The sequence below is a fragment of the Rana temporaria genome, chromosome 7 (assembly GCF_905171775.1).
Source record: "Rana temporaria chromosome 7, aRanTem1.1, whole genome shotgun sequence".
Lineage (NCBI taxonomy): Eukaryota > Metazoa > Chordata > Amphibia > Anura > Ranidae > Rana > Rana temporaria.
Genome location: NC_053495.1, coordinates 7,623,244 through 7,642,407, shown reverse-complemented (window position 1 = coordinate 7,642,407; position 19,164 = coordinate 7,623,244). Strand labels below are relative to the sequence as shown.

At 44.1% G+C, this 19,164-nt stretch overlaps 1 protein-coding gene across 1 annotated transcript in view; it reads right to left on the bottom strand.

The window, feature by feature from the left end:
* Window positions 1–19,164, bottom strand: part of BSN (bassoon presynaptic cytomatrix protein) — a 144,853-nt gene that overhangs the window by 18,619 nt on the left and 107,070 nt on the right. The window contains exons 4-5 of the mRNA XM_040358816.1: window positions 10,061–10,606; window positions 1,782–8,498 (exon numbers count right to left, since the gene is read on the bottom strand). Of these exons, the coding sequence (XP_040214750.1) occupies window positions 1,782–8,498; window positions 10,061–10,606 (7,263 nt within the window). The remainder of the gene's footprint in view (window positions 1–1,781; window positions 8,499–10,060; window positions 10,607–19,164) is intronic.

Sequence of the window (19,164 nt, the reverse complement as noted above, 5' to 3'; positions counted from 1 at the left end):
CCATCATTGGTGTTAGTAGGAGAATTAGTGTACCATCATTGGTGTAAGTAGGAGGAATAGTGCCCCATCATCTGTGTTAGTGGGAGGAATATTGCCCCATCTTTGGTGTTAGTGGGAGGAATAGTGCCCCATCATTGGGAGGAATTTCCCCCCATTGTGGATGTCAGTGGGAGTTAAAGTGCCCCATTGTTGGAGTCAGTGGATGGAATAATACCCCAAGGGCTGGATAAAGTCAAGCAAAGGGCCACATCCGCCCCCCCCCCGGCCGCAATCTGGAGACCACTGCTATATATTATACATTCTAGCCTTATAGGAGTAGGATAGCCCTATCCCAATCAGGCAAACGATTCTGAAGAAAACAGAATAAGACAATTTGGTTGTATGACGTGAGTCAGGTTGGGAGACCCATGGCTGTCTTATTAAAAATTAAATCTGCTTTATACTTTCCACTCCACCTGGGAATCTGTGAATTATTTCTATTTGGTCTACTTTATCTTTGTTCATCTAAATTTAAACTTGGCTCGTCTTATTTTCATGGCCTCAAAAAAAAATGAAAAACATAATCCTGAAAATATTAATGGAAATATATTGTAGCCTGTGCAGCTTGGCGGGTCCTATAGGTGTATCTTAAAATCAAGGTTATTAATTCACTCTGTCTGTATTGGCACTGATGAATCTCATGAAAAAAAAAAGAAAAAAAAAATGTCTACTCTTGTAAGCATAAAAAAAAAACAATATGTGTCTGACTTTCTCATATTCTATTATTATAGGTAGCGAAACAAATGCGCACACCACCAGTCTCTAAATGAGACTCTGGTAGAGCACAATTAGACTCTTGTACACGTATTTAAAGAATGTATTAAAAACTGAACATACCGTGTTTCCCCGAAAATAAGACCAAACGTTATTTTCCAGGTGGGCTGCAATATAAGCCCTACCCCGAAAATAAGCCCTAGTTTAAAATGCTTGTAAAATCCTACAATCCACTCTATTACAGTAGTATATAATGTACAATGTGTGTTTATGTAATATAGTTGAAGGGTAGAGAGCTCACAGAAGTGCAGAGCAGCGCTATAGGTATTTGGCACAATTATATTACAGAAACACACACATTGTACATTATATACTACTGTAATAGAGTGGATTATAGGATTTTACAAGCATTTTAACTCAGTTCACACTGGGCATTCCTGTTAGGCAGGGAGGGAGAGGGGGAGAGAAGACAGCACATTACATGGTGAAGCCTCGTACACACGACCAGGTTGCCGGAAAACTGCGAGGAGAGCTTTTGGCCGGGCATCCCGAACCGTGTGTATGCTCCTCGCAGTTTTTCCGACGGGAAAAATGACCAAAAACTGCCGGACAAAAAAGAAAACCTGCTCTCTTTTTTCCCGCCAAACTTTTTCACTGCAGTTTTCCTATGGGAAAAACTGCGATGGAGCATACACACGGTAGGGATTCCTGACCAAAGCTCTCATCCGAGTTTTCCCGACGGGAAAACCTCTCGCGTGTACGGGGGAAAAGTTACCGAGCAGATTCTCAGTTTTACCACCAAGATTTCTGACGGATCTTTTCCCGTCGGGAATCCCGCTCGTGTGTACGAGGCTTAAAACCTACCCCAAAAATAAGCCCTACTATGTCTTTTGTTGCCAAAATTAATATAAGAACCAGGCTTATTTCCGGGGAAACAAGGTAGCATAACAAAATAGAAAAATGCTTGATGTATGTGTCTACGGAATGTCAGTGTTATGTTATGCAGGATAGTACAGAATACCTCTTACCTGGGCACCTTGCAGCAAGTGTTGCTGATACATAGAGAATCTGTCCTTGGTGGACTCCTCAGAGGTGGGGCTGATGGGTTTTGGATCTGACAAGGATCTTTGCATGCTTTTGATTGGACGAGGAAGAATTTGCTGCCGTTGGGTGGTTTCGGCTGTAAAATGTTTCTGCGGGGTGACATGAGCTTTGTTGAGTCTCTCACTAGAAGCAAATGTAGATTCCAGAAGTCTGTGAGGTGAGAGTGGAGATACTGGTGAATAAAGAACTTGGGGGGACTTGGGAGGCTGTCTGTGAACTAGCTGAGAGAGACTGTCTGCGGGAAGGTGGGACTGATAACCGATCTCCAGGGGATCGGGTTTCTTCTTTTCGAACTTTCCTGTTCCATGTTGTCTTGACATATTAGCATCTAAAGGTCCAGATGTTCCAGTCTGGATATGGGAGGAATAAGGCGTAATTGTTGTAGGAACATTCAGCTGTGGTACCACAATGCCATGGGATTGAGTCTCTGGTTCTGTTTGGCAGGCCAGGCTCTCACCTCGATGTGTCTTCTCTGGAGCAGATATATATTTTATAATCTCCACTTTGGGATCTGGAGTAATGATATGTATGGATGGAGAGACTCTCTGAAGCTGGTCTGGCTCGGTTTGCACTGAACAATCACTGATGGTCTGGATTGCAATGCTCGACGTTCCTTTGGAATCATGCTTGATGTCTGAGCTGGAATCAGAATGGCGTGAAAACCTGGACCTACGTCTCCGGACTGGCTGCTCCCAGTCCGCATTGTCTTCGTCGTCTGTTTGAACGCTACAATCTGTGCTTCTTTTTGTTTTGCGGCGTCGTGACATGTAAAACCTCTCTTCTCCATCTTCATCATCAGTCTGGACACTGCTGTCTGTTATCTTCTTAACAATGTATGGTTCGTGACCGTCTTCGGTGTTATAAGCATCCCTTAGCCTTGGCATTGAATTTCTCTTCTTGATGGTTCTGTTTACTTCCCACTGTTCTTCTGTTTGAAGAGACATCTCTGAAGCAGAATTAGTTAGTGGCCTCTGGGGTCCAGGGTGTCGTGGTTGTCCATGCATATCTGGCGCGGTAGGCGCCATAGCCATGAAAGGAGGGTTTATTGGTGGCCAATACTGCCCACTTTGTGCTAGGGTTCTTTGCATTTCAATTGCAATTTCAGCTGCTGTCTGGGCTGGCAGCCTTGCTGGCTGCTCATTGGCTGGAGGTGGTGCAGTTTTTTGTCTCTTCTGTTCCTCCATTTGCTGCTGAAGATGCTGCTGTAACTGCTGAATCTGTTCAAGCTGCAACCTTTGCTGGGCCAGCTGCTCCCGCTGAAGGGCAAACTGCGCTTGCCGTTCTTCCTGCTGCTGCTGCAGAACTTGATGCTTGATGGATTGCAACTCTTGCAGCTCTCTCTGGACGAGCATCTGTTCCTTCTCTCTATGTCGGTGGAGTTCTAAGCGTTCCCTTTCCAGCTCTTCATGTAAACGCATTTGTCTTAGAGCCTCTATTTCCACTCTTTCTCTTTCAATCTGAAGAAGGTGTTCCTGCTGCTTCCTCTGTCGCTCCTCTTCTTTCTCTTTCTCCTCTTTTTCACTTGCGACTTTATGAGCTGATCTGGTTGTCTGGCTTTCTGAAACTAGCTTTTGGTTGGCAGGCTGTTGTCCAGCATCTTTAGCATTCACTTGTTGCACAGAGGAGGCAGCAGGATGCTCCTCGGAGGTTGCTGCCATTGTAGGTTCTGTATGTACAGTTGAGGCAACAATGGTTGTAGGGGCTGTTGAAACAGGGAGGGATGACACTGCACTTGTAGTAACTGTACACGTAATAGTGCTAGCAGGTTTTCCCAAGTAAACAGGAGCCTCATTTACTGACGCTGTAGAAGCAGGAGGAAATCTACTTACTCCAGGGTAACGATAGACAGGTTGTGATCCTAGTGCCATCCTTGGAGCAACAAGTGGAACTCTAGTCAGGCTTGCCAGTGGTACAGCCGTGATGTTCCCTGGGCCGTAAGGTCTGTACAAACCTCTTATCATTGGCCGAAGTACAGGTGCTGGCTGTGTGGTAATTGGAAGAGTGGAGGCAATGGGTGTATTTATTGTTGAGTAAATCATGCCATCGGCAGCTCTGACGGTAGCGGGAGATGGATACATCTGTCTAATAGATGAAGGCCGGCCACCAGGAACATTATACTGTCCTAAACCTCCAAAGCCTTGACGTGTGTCTGGGAAATGGGGACTATACATCATGTTTTGCCTAATGGGTGTAATTCCTTGCTGACTATGTACCATGTTTGCTGCAGGCCCTGCCCCTATTGTGGTAGGACCATAATGCAAAATATCTGCGCTGTTTGCATGTCGACCCCCATACTGATCCATAGAATTTAAGGCTGCACACATCCTGCTGATTTCTCTAGCTGTTGTGGCACTATACTGAGCAAGGCTAGACTCTTGAAAGTTAGCCAGGTCTCTAGAGGAATATCTGTAATCAGAATATATATTAGACAATGAATTGTACCGTCTCATAGGTAATGAGTTATTAAATAAATCAGTGGGTTGGCGTAAGTCTGTAAAGGACCCATACTGCATTCCCTGGTTTAGGTAGCTCCCATCAGAGAAGTTCATGCTGTAGGAGCTTTTCATTGTAGATAGATCCATCGCACTTTCTCCACCGCTAGCATGGTAGGGATTATATAAACTCATATCTGAAAGATTGGTCTCTGACATGGAGGAATACAGTCTTCCAGGATAAGGATAACATTTTTGCTCTTCATATAAATTCTGAGAGGGTGGTGCGGGGGCTGCTGGTTGTGCCGGTGGCATCGGTTTAGACTCCCTATAACGATAATTATCTGAAATCTCTTGTTCTCTCTGCCCATAGTACTGACCCCCAGGCCTGACTGCTTGAGCTGGTTCTGCACTTTTTTCTGCTACGTTAGGGTTATATCCACCTGCACAACTTCCACCAAAGGGGAACTTGTAGACCACATCGCAGCACACCACCTGGCTCTCGGGTTTCATGTTTGTTAGGTCCAAAGCATTTGATGGTTGTTCTTCTTTCACAAGTTTTGTAACTGTGTTAGATTCCATCTCATCGAGTTGTACCATCATGGTGTGGGGCTGGGCTCCAGCAATGTTCACCGGTGGATGTTGTAATTTAGGCTCTGGAACACCCTTATACGCTTCAGGATAACCCATGGACTGCTCCTGGTGAAACTGTCTGGGCATGGCACTGATGTTAGCAATGTTCTGAACATTACCAGTCTGTGATACAATATCTCGCTTAACCGCTGATGTTACCTGACTTGGAAGATTGTATCTGGCAAACATCTCCTTCTGCATAGTGCCAATCTCTTCTGGCTTTCCAACAGGTCCCGCAGTGCCAGCACTAATCCCCCCTGCCCTCATGCCAGGCTGTGCTGTTTGTTCCATATGCCTGACTTGGGTCAAGCACATTGCACTTCCGGTGCCCTGACCAAAGTCCACCCTATTCTGAAAAGGATCCCCATACACTACAGGCTGCTTTGGCTGTGATACAATCATGGAGGTTGCAACAGTTATGCTGACAGTTGTGGCCGTGCCAATGACAGCATGTGGCTGCTCTTGGGCATTTAAATTTACAATTAGAGGCTGCACAGCTGTAGTCTGCCGTGTGGGGGATTGGTCCATTGTTAATGAGTATCGTCTTGTTTCTGTAGCCACAGATGTGAGATCCATGCCTTGGTCGGTCATAATGACCGGTGTGGTTTTCATTGCAGTCCGTAAATCAACAGCACTGCTGCTAGGCTTTGGCCCAGGCTCAACCCTAGATGTTCCAGGTACAGAAGAAATTCTACACAATGAGATATTCTCAGGTGGCAAAGAACCCCAGTTATAAGTGTTGGATGAGCTATCTATCATTGCTGCCTGCTGTCCTTTAGCAGCTGTATGCATTGCCATATTAGGGGCTCTTTCTACAACTGTGTGTCCCTTACTGTAGCTGGGCTGCATTTGTTCTTGCTGGGATTGTGAACTACTAGCTGATGGCTGGCTGTAGCTGTGAATGGTTTGCTGGCGGTTTAATCTAGTAGGGGATGTGACTGGTGAGGTAGAGGAACTAACACTCTTAGGCCTAGTTTGGCTGGATGTATCTGATGCTAGTGTAATAACCATAAATGGAGAATCTTGAGAAGATTGTTGTCTAGAAAGACGAGGTGACCTAGTGCGCTCGGGTGTCTGTGTACCATGAGCTATCATAGGGGAGGAGCCACCAGAGGAAGAGGGCCCGCTTATATCAGTCCTGTGGATCATTTGAGTCTGAGATGAAAATTCTGCAGTACTTCTGTTTCCCGTTGACATACTTATTCTTGGAGCGGAATGAGTTGGACTTTGTGTGGGAGAGGTAGGGGAAAGTGGGGGACTAGAACTCTTAAAAAAAGAAATAACTTTTGATGTCAGTGACACATTTGTCCCCACATTCTGCACATTATCTCTTGGTGATGTGTTAACATCTGCCGCCATTCTGTTTCTATATTGTTCTTCATTGGAGCTATAGTCAGAAGTTGCTCTGGAATGGGAGTAGCTTCTGTGAGAAGGAGAAGCAGATGAGGCATCGGCAGTCCCAGTAGATGTAGTAGCTGTGGACACTTTGCCGTACTGGTGAGTTGATGTCATTGTCTTAGAGGTGGGTACAGTTGAGGAACTGTGGAGTTTCGCCTGGTCGTGTCCATCTTTGGAGAAGTGCTGTGTAACGCGTACATCGGGTATGACTCTTCCTGAGCTGCTTTCAGAAGATGAAAAGGACACCGGCGCAACCAGCTGAGTCGGACTCGTTCCAGGAGTAAGAGGACCACTCACTTGCTTCATCATTTCATTATATGCATTTTCAGCATTTAGAAATTGCTTTTCAGCGTATGCTTCTTTCTTTTTATCATCCTGTAACGAGAAGTCAATCGAAGATGACTGATGCATTCTTGAAATATTTTGAGATGTCTGTAAAATTTCATCATACACTGTTCCAGAGGTTGACATGTCAAGATGGTAGTCATTCTGCGTAGAACCATGTCTACTACTGTCATAGCCATATTCATCAATATATTGGTACTCAAAGTTGTTCTGGCTTTCTGTGCCCACGTAACCAACCTGCTGGTAACTGTTTCCATACATCACATTTTGTTGCGGTTGCTGCTGTTTCTGAAACATTTCTGCTTTTCTCATCATCTCCTCGTAGACCTCTTCGGCACTCTTCAGTGGCTTGTTACCGCAGCCAGATGTCTTTTCTGTTGGTGAGTACAGAGACATAAATGTAGGCAAATTGTATTCGCTCCCTGACTTGTAAAGCTTTGAAGCCATGATCTCAAATCCCTCTGCCTCCGAGTCAATAGATGGTGAATATTCTGAACAAGAAGATCTGTGCAGCTCTTCCATTTCTGCTGCTTGTCTCATTTCTTCAGTAGGTGAGGCATCTTCAATCGGAGACAGATTGCTAGGTGGTGTTTTTGATCGTTCTCTTCTTCTTTGTGCTCTTAGTTCTTCCTTGTCTCTTTTGGTCTTGCGTGCGGTGCTTCGAATTCTTTGTTGTTCTACTTCTCTCATTTTTTCCTGTTCTCGAAGGAGCTCTTCTTCTTCTCGCAGTTCTTCTTCTTCTGAGGAGTCCTCAATTGTAGGAAGTAAGGGACCATGTGAGCGATGCCGAGCTTTCCTTTGCTGCTTTACCTCCTCCAATCTCTGTCTTCGACTGGGGCTGCTGTCACTATCCTCTTCAAGGGATGATAATGATGTGGGTGATGTACCACTGGTGTAACTTGGAGTTGTTGCAGGTAACGTGGATGAATACTCTCCCCTAGACCTTTCCTCTGGGGATCCAGTCAGACTTTCCATCTCTAATTCAGGTTCCCTGTCTAAAGTAATGTCTGCTTCATGGTCAAGGTCAATGTCTCGATTGTAGTTGTTTGTGCTGTTCAATTCAATAGTCTTAAACCGTCGGAGTCCCCCTTGAGATGCAGTCATATCTTCATCTTCTACCTCTATACCTTTTCCATTCTCATCATATATGTTAGATGAATTGTAAGCAAGGGATCTCTTTGAGGTACTTTTGGATTTTTCTGAGTCTGCTTTGTGTCCATTTTTACCACTGCTGTACTTGCTATGGTTATATTGTTCATCTTCATCATCAAGATTGTCTTCTTCTGCACTCATTTCTAATAACTGTCTCCTCATGAACTCTTCATCGGTGAAGCCTCCTTGAGGCTGCCTAGTTGGTAAAGGTGAGAAACCTTCACTACTGTCTTCGACATAATCATGACGAAGTTTGCTGCCAAATTCATCAGATGACTCCATGCGCTCTCTTTGGTCTCGCTGATTTTCCCATTCCAAAGAGTCTTCATCTTCTTCCAGGATATCTTCCAGTTCCTCATCAGAATCGAACGCTTCGGGTGTAATGGTTAGTGATTTGGGTCTCTGCTTTTGTTTTTGATCTTCCCGTAAGCTATGGAACAACTTCCCATTGTCGCTCTTTGATTCCAACAGGGGCCGCATAGAGCTCTCCAGCTTGGTCAATTCAGATGGGCTTGGTGGGCTGCGCTGAGAGATGCCAGTTGTGTTCAGTTTTTCTTCCTCTTGTTGTAGCAGTCCTGCAATCTCACTTTGAGAACTGGAGATTCCATCAGAAGAGTATCCGGTGTCACTAAGACTTTGAGGGCTGCGGGACAAGTCATGGGAATAAGGCTTGCTGATATCCTGTGGGGAAAAAAAAAAAAAGTTTATACTAGAAGTCACAGTATCCGTTGTTATATAGTGAGTATATTGATCCACAAATCAGGATAACCTAACAGACTGATAAATCTGACATCTTCTGGTAAACTGATTTCTTTAATGAAGAGAAGATTTTTCCTCTCCGGCAACAATCACACAATTTGTCAGTCCAGAATTGCCAGGATTACCCCAATGAGTGATTCCCCTCAGTCCTGACAAATCTACTTAGACAGGGCATTAAAGAAAGTTGTCAGACAGTATAATGTCAATGTAGGGGGGCATGGGGCCCTCTGGCCCCACACTGGTGACGCCAGTGCCCATTGTTGTTGTTATTGGGAGGAATAGTGCCCCTTCGTTGGAGTTATCGGGGGAAATATTGCTCCATTGCTGGTGTTAGTGGGAGTTATGTTGCCCCACGAGGGCCGGATAAAGGCAGGCAAAGGGCTGCATTTGTCCCCTGGGCCACAGTTTGGAGATCACTGACCTAGATGTTCTCACAAAACAACAATAGGTAATATAACTAACAGCGCTGCTGCAAACTACAGATGATATAGGTGAAAATAATGATGTTGCCAATAACAACATGCAATGCAAAAGTATGTGCTAAATAAGTCCAATGAATAAAAAATATAAAAAAATATATAAAAAATATATAAACAATATATATAAAAAAATATAAAAAAATATATTTTCTTTATATTTTTTATTCACTGGACTTATTTAGCAACACGTTTGCATTGCATATTATTATTGGCGATGGTATTGTCTTTAATTTTCACTTATATCATCTGTAGTTTGCAGCAGCACTATCACAATCCCCAATTATGTTATAAGTTTGTGCTTTTTTTTGACAGAGTAAGCTTTAATAATACCAAATCTTTGGAAGATATGACAAAAAGAAGACACTGCTTATAAAGCATGTATATAAAATCAGTAATAATAGAGGGTATTGGGGTGTCAGGCCATTATAAGGGTTGAATAATAAATACTGATTCAAATTATACACCTCTGATTATTAAAGCCCAACTCTGGGTGAATACAACTTCCTGTGCTGCATTCTTGTCAATTGAATTATCACCAGCTATCTTTGTGGACTACAGAGCCCCTCATCTTGTGGTATGTAGAAGAGAAGGGGCAGGGGTGGGACAAGGGGTGGGCAGGAGGGCCACAGGAGGGGCGGCTGCCCTGGGCACTATGTTTGGCATGTTTTCCCTAGATCAGTGGTTCTCAACCTTGGTCCTTATGTACCCCCAACAGGCCATGTTTTCGGGTTTTCCATCAGAGTCAATGGCTTAGTATGTTTGACAGCTATGTTATCTAAGAGAAATTCCCAAAACATGGCCTGTTGGGGGTACTTGAGGTCCGAGGTTGAGAACCACTGCCCTAGATGACCTTGTCCCGGCACTGAGAAGGGGGTATTTTGTAGTCCAGCAGCTACTACATCTAAGGACTAGTATGTTAAATTTTTATGTTACATTTTCTTCCTAGGTTTAGATATGCAATAAATGACAAGATAACAGCATAGGTTTTAGATGACTCAATCTCACCTCTTGGTCTTTGAGTTTTTGAATTTCGGACAATGACTTCCCATTCCTGGAAATTACTTCTTTTTTGCTGCTTACACTTTTACTCTTTGGCACCGTCTGCTTTGACACCTTTTGTGAATCTGCAGGAGTTCTGTGTTGCAAAGTGTCCTCGGGGGCTTTTTTCTCTTCAGTCCTGGGCTGGGTTTTAACCGGTTCCGAACCCTTGAGTTGGCTGAGTTGAGAAACTCGCTTGTCCTGTATTGATTCTGGAAGATGTCCCGTGACAGGCTTCTGCTGGCTCGCCATGCCTACTTGATGTTGGGGAGATGCAGTCGGTCCTGTTTTCTGGTGTAGGGGGGATGCCGTCATGGTTGGTGCTGGCTGGTGCCTCGGTGAACCTGTCGATATTGCTCCTGGAAGATGCTTGGGAGATGCTGTGGGGGTAACTCCTGGCTGGTGCCTTGGTGAACCTTGCTTGAATGGTGGTAAGAGAGGAGGTGGAACATCTCCTAAGCTTCCCTCTAATAGCCTTTGAGTTTGGCAGTTCAGGCATAACCAATCATTTTTCTGTAAATACAAAAAAAATGTGGTTAGGGAGCAGAATTGCAACTCAGAATCAGAATTATGATGGCCATACAAAATGGCGGGTTCTAAGGCAATTTCAAACTCTTTCAACCAACTTTCATCTACAAAAAAGATGGTCGACCTTTCCCAAAAAACTATCCTGTGTGGCAAAATTGCTGGAGTACTGGTCAGGAATAAGACTAAGGGTGCATCCACACTAAAAGTTTTAAACATGTCTGACCACGGTAGACCCTCTTCATCTGGTTTGTTTATGAAGTGTGAGTGCTCCAAACTGTGGCGGGGAATGTTTAAGTGTACTGTACAGTGGAACCTTGGATTACGAGCATAATCTGTTCCAGGAGAATGCTCGTAATCCAAAGTACTCGCATATCAAAGTGAGTTTCCCCAATGAAGTCAATGGAAACGAAAATACTTTGTTCCGCATTAACTTCAATGGCATGCAATACCGCATGCGGCCAAAGGCGGGGGGCGCTGGAGAGCCTCGGAAATGACCGAAAAGGCCCGAGGACACCTCGGCTGACCTCAGCAAACCTCGGAAAGACTTAGTTCCCGAGATTTGTCAAGGTCAGCCGAGCTGTCCTTGGGCCTTTCCGTGCATTTCCGAACGGCGCCGATCGGCTGCCCCCCACCTCAGGCCAAACGTGGTACTGCACACTGATTTGGCCTGAATCATGCTCGTTTTGCGAGACAACACTCGCAAACCGAGTTACGATTTAAAAAAAATACAGTGCTCATATTGCGAAACACTCGTTAACCGCGTTACTCGCAATCTGAGGTTCCACTGTACTGGTCAGGATGAAGACTAAGGGTGCATACACACTAAACGTTTTAAACATGTCTGACCACGGTTCACCCTCTTCATCTGGTTTGTTTATGAAGTGTGAGTGCTCCAAACTGTGCCGTTTCGTTCCAAATGAGTTTTTCAACAAAATTCGACAAATGCGTTAATTTGGAAAAATTCTAATTAACGCAAACCCATTTAACAAATTTTTCCTGAAAATTACAATTCGGAAATGAAAAAATAAAACAATTTGGAGATTAGAAAATTCAAAACGTTGAAAGTTCTAAAGTTTGGAAATTCGGAAATTTGGAAATTTCGGAAATTATAAAGTTTAGAAATTTCGAAAGTTAGAAATTTCGTAAATTACAAATTTCGTAAATTAGAAATTTTGTGAATTCGAAATTTCGTAAATTAGAACTTTCGTAAATTAGAAATTTTGGAAATTAGACACTTCGGAAATTAGAAAATTTGCAAATTAGAAATTTCAGAACTTAGAAATTTCGGAAATGAGAGAATTTTGAAATCTGAAAATAAGACTAAAAATTCCAAAAATTCAAAAGAACGAAAATTCTAAACCCTGAAAATGTGAAAATCCGAATAATAACTAACTTACAATAATAACTATTAAATTATAGATATTGGAATTTCCTTTCAAATTTGGCTGTTAGTGAACGTAACAAATACAAATTTATCTGAAGTTACGAATTATCCAAAATAATGAATGCCACATTTAAACGAATGGGATTTAACAAATTAATAATAATAAATAGCAAATAAAAACTTTTTATTATTATTAATTTGTTATGTTCCAAATGTTTATATGCAGCCTTTGTTATTTCAGATAATTCATAACTTTGGATAAATTTGTATTCGTTACGTTCACTAACGGCCAAATTTGAAATGAAATTCCAATATCTATTAATTTAAACAGTTAGTTATTATTAGTTAGTTAGTATTTCGGGTTTTCAAATTTTTGAATTTACGGATTTTCGAATATGGAATTTTCTAATTTCCGAATTCCAAATTACTGAATTTTCGAATGGCCTGAAAAACATAAAAATAAAAAAACAAATGAAATGAAAACAAAACATTTTTTCGGCAGTGCACATGTCTAGTGTTTGAGGAATAGATTTTTTCCTCAAACCAGTCTTGTTAAAGTACAGTTGCACCAAAAAGTGGAACTTCCGCTTTAAGGTGTCCTGGCCACATTTGGCATGTCATTTTTTTAGGTGGGGGGAGCGGGTACCTAGTTTTGACAGGTACCCAGCTTCCACTTCCACCCACGCCGCCTAGGTGACTCCTCCTCTTCCCCTCCCTGCAATCTTCTGGGACACGTCACAGGTCTCAGATGATTGCCCGTCATTCAGGACACGAAGCACGACTGGCCGGGTGCAGAGTGCCCACACTTGCAATGCCAGCGCCGGTGACAGGCGGGGGAGAGAACGGAGGTTTTGAGCTGCCGCATCGCTGGACAGGTAGATGTATGTTCATTAAAAGTCAGAAGATAGAGTTTTTGTAGCTGCTGACTTTTAATAAACATGGGTCCAGTTGGAACTCCGCTTTAAGGAGCTAAAGATCTCACAGTCATTGAATGTCTATGGGAACATATAGCGCAGAGAAAATGCTAAGCATGGAGGAACATAACTATAAAAGGGGTAAAAGGGTTTGGGTAACAGGGTTATCTAGTTACATAACGTATTAGGGTTGGGTAATTAATGTAATGACTGGGTTATCATTACCGGCATCCCTTATATAACACCAACAATTTACACCACGCTTTAACACTGTCTAGGGTTGCACCAATACCATTATTTTTTATCAGCAAGTACGAGTACCGATACATTCAATCAAGTACTCTCCAGTACCGATACTTTGCTGTGCGATTTGCGTCAATACAAAAAAAAATGTGCAAATCTCACTTCAAAATCTTCATAGTTGTCCCGGTCCCGCCGATGATAGCAAATCACAGCTGCTGGAGGTGCTCACAGGGTTGGAGGAGAAGTTCTGGGACTCCATGGGTAGTGAAGTCACCTTGGGGGGGGCGGACTGCCTCTACATCTCCTCCAGCCCTATGAGCACCTCCAGAGGTGTCCAGGTGTCCAGGTCCCCCCTCCCCCTGAAAGGTGCCAATTGTGGCACTGGAGAGGGGGAGAATTAGATAAGCGGAAGTTCCACTTTAGGGTGGAACTTCGCTTTAAGGAGTTCTAAGTTGCTCTTAGGTGCTTATCTAACAATTTAGACAGAAGCAAATGAACCTACAACCGTGTCTTTGGTGTATGGGGAGAACTGTACCACCCCAGAGGAAACCCAGGCAAGCCCTGGAAGAGATTCGTGCCAAGAACCCCAGAACTTCAGGTTCTAACCCTAAGCCACCGTGATGCCCATATGGGATATATAGTGATATAATGCATTAGGGTAAGGGGTTATGTGGGTATATATTTATATAGTATATCAAGGTTTGTGTTTGGGTTTAATCCTAGCCAGTTAGGCACTAACTAAACATTTTTATGGACCTCGCTACCTGTTGAACGTTAGACCCAACCAACTCCAAAAACACAAGTTTTCATTAATGTTAAGCTGGCCATACACCTATAGATTATCTGCAGATTTTCTATGGTTAGATGGAAAAACTGTAACAGATTTCTCCATGTACGCTAAACTGTGTGGATGGAGGAATCTCCCACTGGGCCAAGCTTCAGTATCTTGCTAGTCGGCACCGCTGGCTCTCAACCTAAACAATGCCTGCACTCAATCAGAATGTTATTGTAAGAGCCAGCGGGCCGACTAGCAAGACATGGAAACTTGGGCTAGTGGAAGATTCTTCCATCCACACAGTTGTCAGGTCACCTGAGGTAAGATGACAGATGCACACCGTTGAGGTCTGGAGTGCACCGCTACAGTAGTGGATCCTACGGCCGACTGCTGAGGATGGAACTCTGGGTGGTGAACCAACACGAATCCCACAGGGAGCTAGAGCATAAGATTCCCCAGGGCGCAGAGCATAAGAGCCAGCAGGTGTTCACCAGAGCCTCTAGTGGTGAGGATGGACTGGGCTGCAACTGGCTCCAGGTCACAGCCCCAGAGTCTCCCCGGTCACGCTCACAGTAGGCTACAGGAGCATAGTAAGGGGATAAGCCAAAGGTCGTGGCGACTAGCAGACAAGGATAAACATAAAACACGCCAAAGGTCAGGGTCACAAGCAGGTAGGGATAGTCGAGAACAAGCTAAGTTCGGTAACTGGAATCAGATGCAGAAGACACAGCAAGTCGCACACGAAAGTCAAACATACAATGTTGATCAGCAGGGCTGGCTTGCAGTGCACAGGTTAATATAGAGTTCTCTGTTAGGACCTGGGGTGGATCCATGCTTGGAGGAGAGGTTACTTAAGCAGCCAGGTTAGAGTGGCTGGCCTCTAAAGGTGAACACATGTAGGAGAGGTAAGCTGACAGACAAACATTACTGCATATCCATGACAACAGTTCTGCGTAGATGGAGGAATCTTTTCCACTTTTTCCATCTAACCATAGAAAATCTGCAGATAATCTACAGGTGTATGGCCAGCTCAACTCTCTGCTAGAAACAACAGCTGGCCTGGATAAGACTACCCCGCCCTACTCATGTAACTACGGTGGGGCAACGGTCAATGAGAGACACTGGATCCATAAAAGGGTATCTATTACTCTGACGTTTACCAGTTGGTAGACCATAAATTGAAGTGCCAAGAACTACCAGGTGACCCCGCTATTTTGTCCTCTTTTTTTTTTTTCTTACATTCACTTGAGGGGTGCATGATCAGTTACCAGCTTAAACATCTTAAAAGGGTAATACTTGAGGTCTTCCAGTAACCCAACGTGATAGGCATTCTTTTTTTTCTACAATTGCATAGTTCCTCTCATGTACATTAGATTTTTTTCCGACTCAGAGACACCACAGGATGCTCTTCTCCCTCTGATAATGGGTTGGCGCTGGGCTCACTCCCACATCAGGAGCATCAGTCTGTACTACACATTCTTTTGCAGAGTCACCAACCAAGAGCTTGCTTCAAAGACTGAAATGTTCTTTCTGCCTTAGGCTCCATTAAACTATCACTGATCCTTTACCTTTGGTGAGGTCCATCAAAGAGGCTGCAATAGAAGCAAAATTGGCAATGAAATGTCTATAATAGCTTGAACCCTCAGGAATGCTCTGACCTGTTTTTTAATTTATAGGTTGGCATCATTCATTCATTGGCTTCCTCCAAATCTACGGAGAACTTTTTGGGGAACTTTTTGGGAATTTGCCGTTAGCCCCGCTTTCCTGATTCAGAGTCAAGTACCTCTCGTACACGTGACCAGGTGCATCTCAGAGCTGTGAAGGACTATATCTCATTCACATGGGGGGCTCAGATAAGGGTCTGGTATAGATTTTGGGGGGACCACACATGTTTTTTTGGCGTGGGGTTTCACCTCAAAATCCATACCAGACTAGTATGGTCGGATCAAAGTTGGTCTTTGGGGGGGCGCGTTTTTTTTAAATTTGGCGTGGGTTTCCCCCACCCTCAAGATTCATACCAGACTGGTATGGTCGGATCAAAGTTGGATCATAGGGCAAAGTCAGATCGGAAGTCGTCGGAGCAGTGTGAACCCGGTGATAGTGATATAGTGATATTAAGTATTAGGGTTGGATTAAAGGTATAAAAGTATATAAAAGTTATAAAAGGTATTAAAGTATAGTAAGAGGTATAGTATATTAAGTATAGTAAGACGCCCACTAACACACAGCTCCTTTCTCTATCTGCAACGTAGAGAGCGTCCTGACTCTCCTGTAGGGAGGAGGCGAGCACGACACTCCACACCAGGGAGAAAGCCTTGCATTACTGTGTGGAGTTACAGACAGAAGAACAGGAAGTGAGGATTTCTCAGAAGAAATAAGGACATTTAAAAGCAAAATGGAAGGATGAGGTAAGTAAAGGAGGACTGCACTAAGGTAAAGGAAGCTATTTAGGGGAAAAAATTGTACCTTTACAACCCCTTTAAAGTGGAGTTCCACCCAAAAATGGAACTTCCACTTTTTGGATTCCTCCCCCCCTCCGGTGTCACATTTGGCACCTTTGAGGGGGGAGAGGGGAGCAAATACCTGTGTAATACAGGTATTTGCTCCCACTTCCTGGCATAGATCACCCCGGTGATCGCGATGACCTACGCCACTTCAGGCACCTACTCTGTCTTCTGGGAGACACACAAGTCCCAGAAGACAGCGAGGACCAGTGAGGATGCGCAGCGCGACTCGCACAAGCGCAGTAGGGAACAAGGAAGTGAAGCCGCACGGCTTCCTTACCCAGCAGCCGAGAGCCGACGGACAGATCGACTTTGGCTGCCGACATTGCGGGCGCCCTGGACAGGTAAGTGTCCATGTATTAAAAGTCAGCAGCTGCAGTATTTGTAGCTGCTGGCTTTTAATTTTTTTTCGGCGGACCTCCGTTTGAACTTACAGTCTCTTGGCAGACAGTCACTCGATCCAAATGACATCTTGCAGATCGTAGAAAGCTTTAATCCAAAAACTTGTGCAGATCATAACAGATGAACGTCAGATAGGTCAAAAAGTCAGAAACTACTAACTACACAGAGCATCCCACTAGCTATGGAGTAAGATAGAGACACAAATATTAAAGGCAAACAGACAATGCATGTGTAGCATGACAGGTATAATGTAATAGGGTTGGGTTACAGGATTATATAGTAATATGATGTGTTAGGGTTGGGATAAAGGGTTATATGGTGGTATAATGTAATAGGGTTGGGGTATAGGGTTATCCACTGTAACGGAATGGCCCGTGATACCCAGAGACTTTTGAAGGATGCGGGGTACTCCTGTGCCAGCTTCACTAATGACTCTTGGGTCTAGGGTCATCCTATGTCCAATAGGGGCATAGGATGACTGAGAAATGATATCATGAATTACATGAGATGGGACAATAATGATAATTCATGTATTGCAGGATATCTTGAAAAATTACAAGTTGTTAATACTGACCCCAACAGGTCAATAGGAGTCTCCTTCAATGTGGTACATAGACTGTTGAGGTGCTAATTAAGTCTACCTGGCTGTAGTGATAAAAGCTTGCTGTGATTGCATTCTATTGTCTATTGTGCTATTTAAGTCTGCCTCTCATTGTGTGAAGTTCTATTGATGATAATATGTGTTGTGACTTAGCACCCTCTAAAGGTCAGACGTCTGACTTACGTCTACAAAGGAAAGTGTATTGTGTAGCAGGTGAGAATAACTTATCGCGGAGTCGGAACGTCTGGGCAATGATTAGTTCATGTAGATTATCTGAATGTCATTATCTAAAGGAATGTGTATTGAGCACCCATTGTGTCATGTTGTGGGTGGAGTTAAGCCATTGTTTTTGGGGCTTCTAACTGTATATAACAAGCCTAAGTTTACCATTAAATATTCATTCTTTTTGGAACCAGAGAACAGAGCCGTGTCTCGTTATTCTGGGGGAAATCCAATGGGTCCTGTCTGCTGGATTGTGGAGTGTCGGAAGCTGTCTTGGGTTGGTGGAATGGAATATCATAACGGCGTTAACCCCTGACCGTTACATCCACTATCCGGCATCAGTCTGCACGACAATAAATGATCCAATAACACAGAAGATCTCTGTATCATTTCATCGCTTGAGTGCACACCGCATCCTTCCAGCTTAAAATAGTGCCAGGTAGTACCGCCGTTGTAGGCTGACAGGATCGCTCCACTCACTGATCGGTCCCAACCTGACTGATAACATACTCTGCAGATTTGTGAATGTAAAATAATAGTGTTGAAAATTGGGGGGGGGTGAAGAATGATTACCTCTCCTTCCCGCTAGGGAATCAACAATTAACCTAATTAATCACTATGAAGCTGTAATTAGCGCACGTGAGGAGGGAATGAATTCCGCCGTTTCTGCCGTCTTTCCCCACAGCTGCGGCTCAGCACACAAGACCAACCGCTAACTGACACACATGACATCCGCAGTTAATTTACAGAATTAACTTCTCTCATTTATTCTTTTGGAACACAAACTTCTGACCACCAATTTCTCTTCTCCAGGCTTGCAATCCTTCATGTTTCTCCACAACGCTCCACCAAGGACCATTCCTAGGAATACACACAGGCTACTTGGCTGCAGTCTTATTTACACACTAGAGACCACGGGAGTACTGGGAACACCATCCGCTGGACCATGACAATGCGCAGGTCAGGTGTTCCTGACTCCACCCATTTCTGACTGCTTCTTGGCCAGCACGGAATTATGGGACCAATTTTACGTGTTGCTTTCCCTTGCCCTATGGAGCGGACGCCCATGACTAGTGTATGCTGTATATGACTAGTGTATTCTGTATATGACTAGTGTACGCTGTATATGACTAGTGTACGCTGTATATGACTAGTGTACGCTATATATGACTAGTGTATGCTGTATATGACTAGTGTACGCTGTATATGACTAGTGTACGCTATATATGACTAGTGTCATGGGCATCCGCTGACATTTTTTCAGGGAGGGGCGCTTCGGCAGCGGCGATGGACCCCCCTTCAGCACAGACCCCCCTATTCCGGACAGACCCCTCCATTCAGCACAGACCCCACTTCAGCACAGATGGACCCCCTTTAAGCACAGACCCCCTTCAGCACACACCCCCCTTCAGTACAGACCCCCCTTCAGCACAGATGGACCCATAATTCAGCACAAACCCCCCTCTCCCATCCCATTCAGTACCTCAGGTCTGCCATC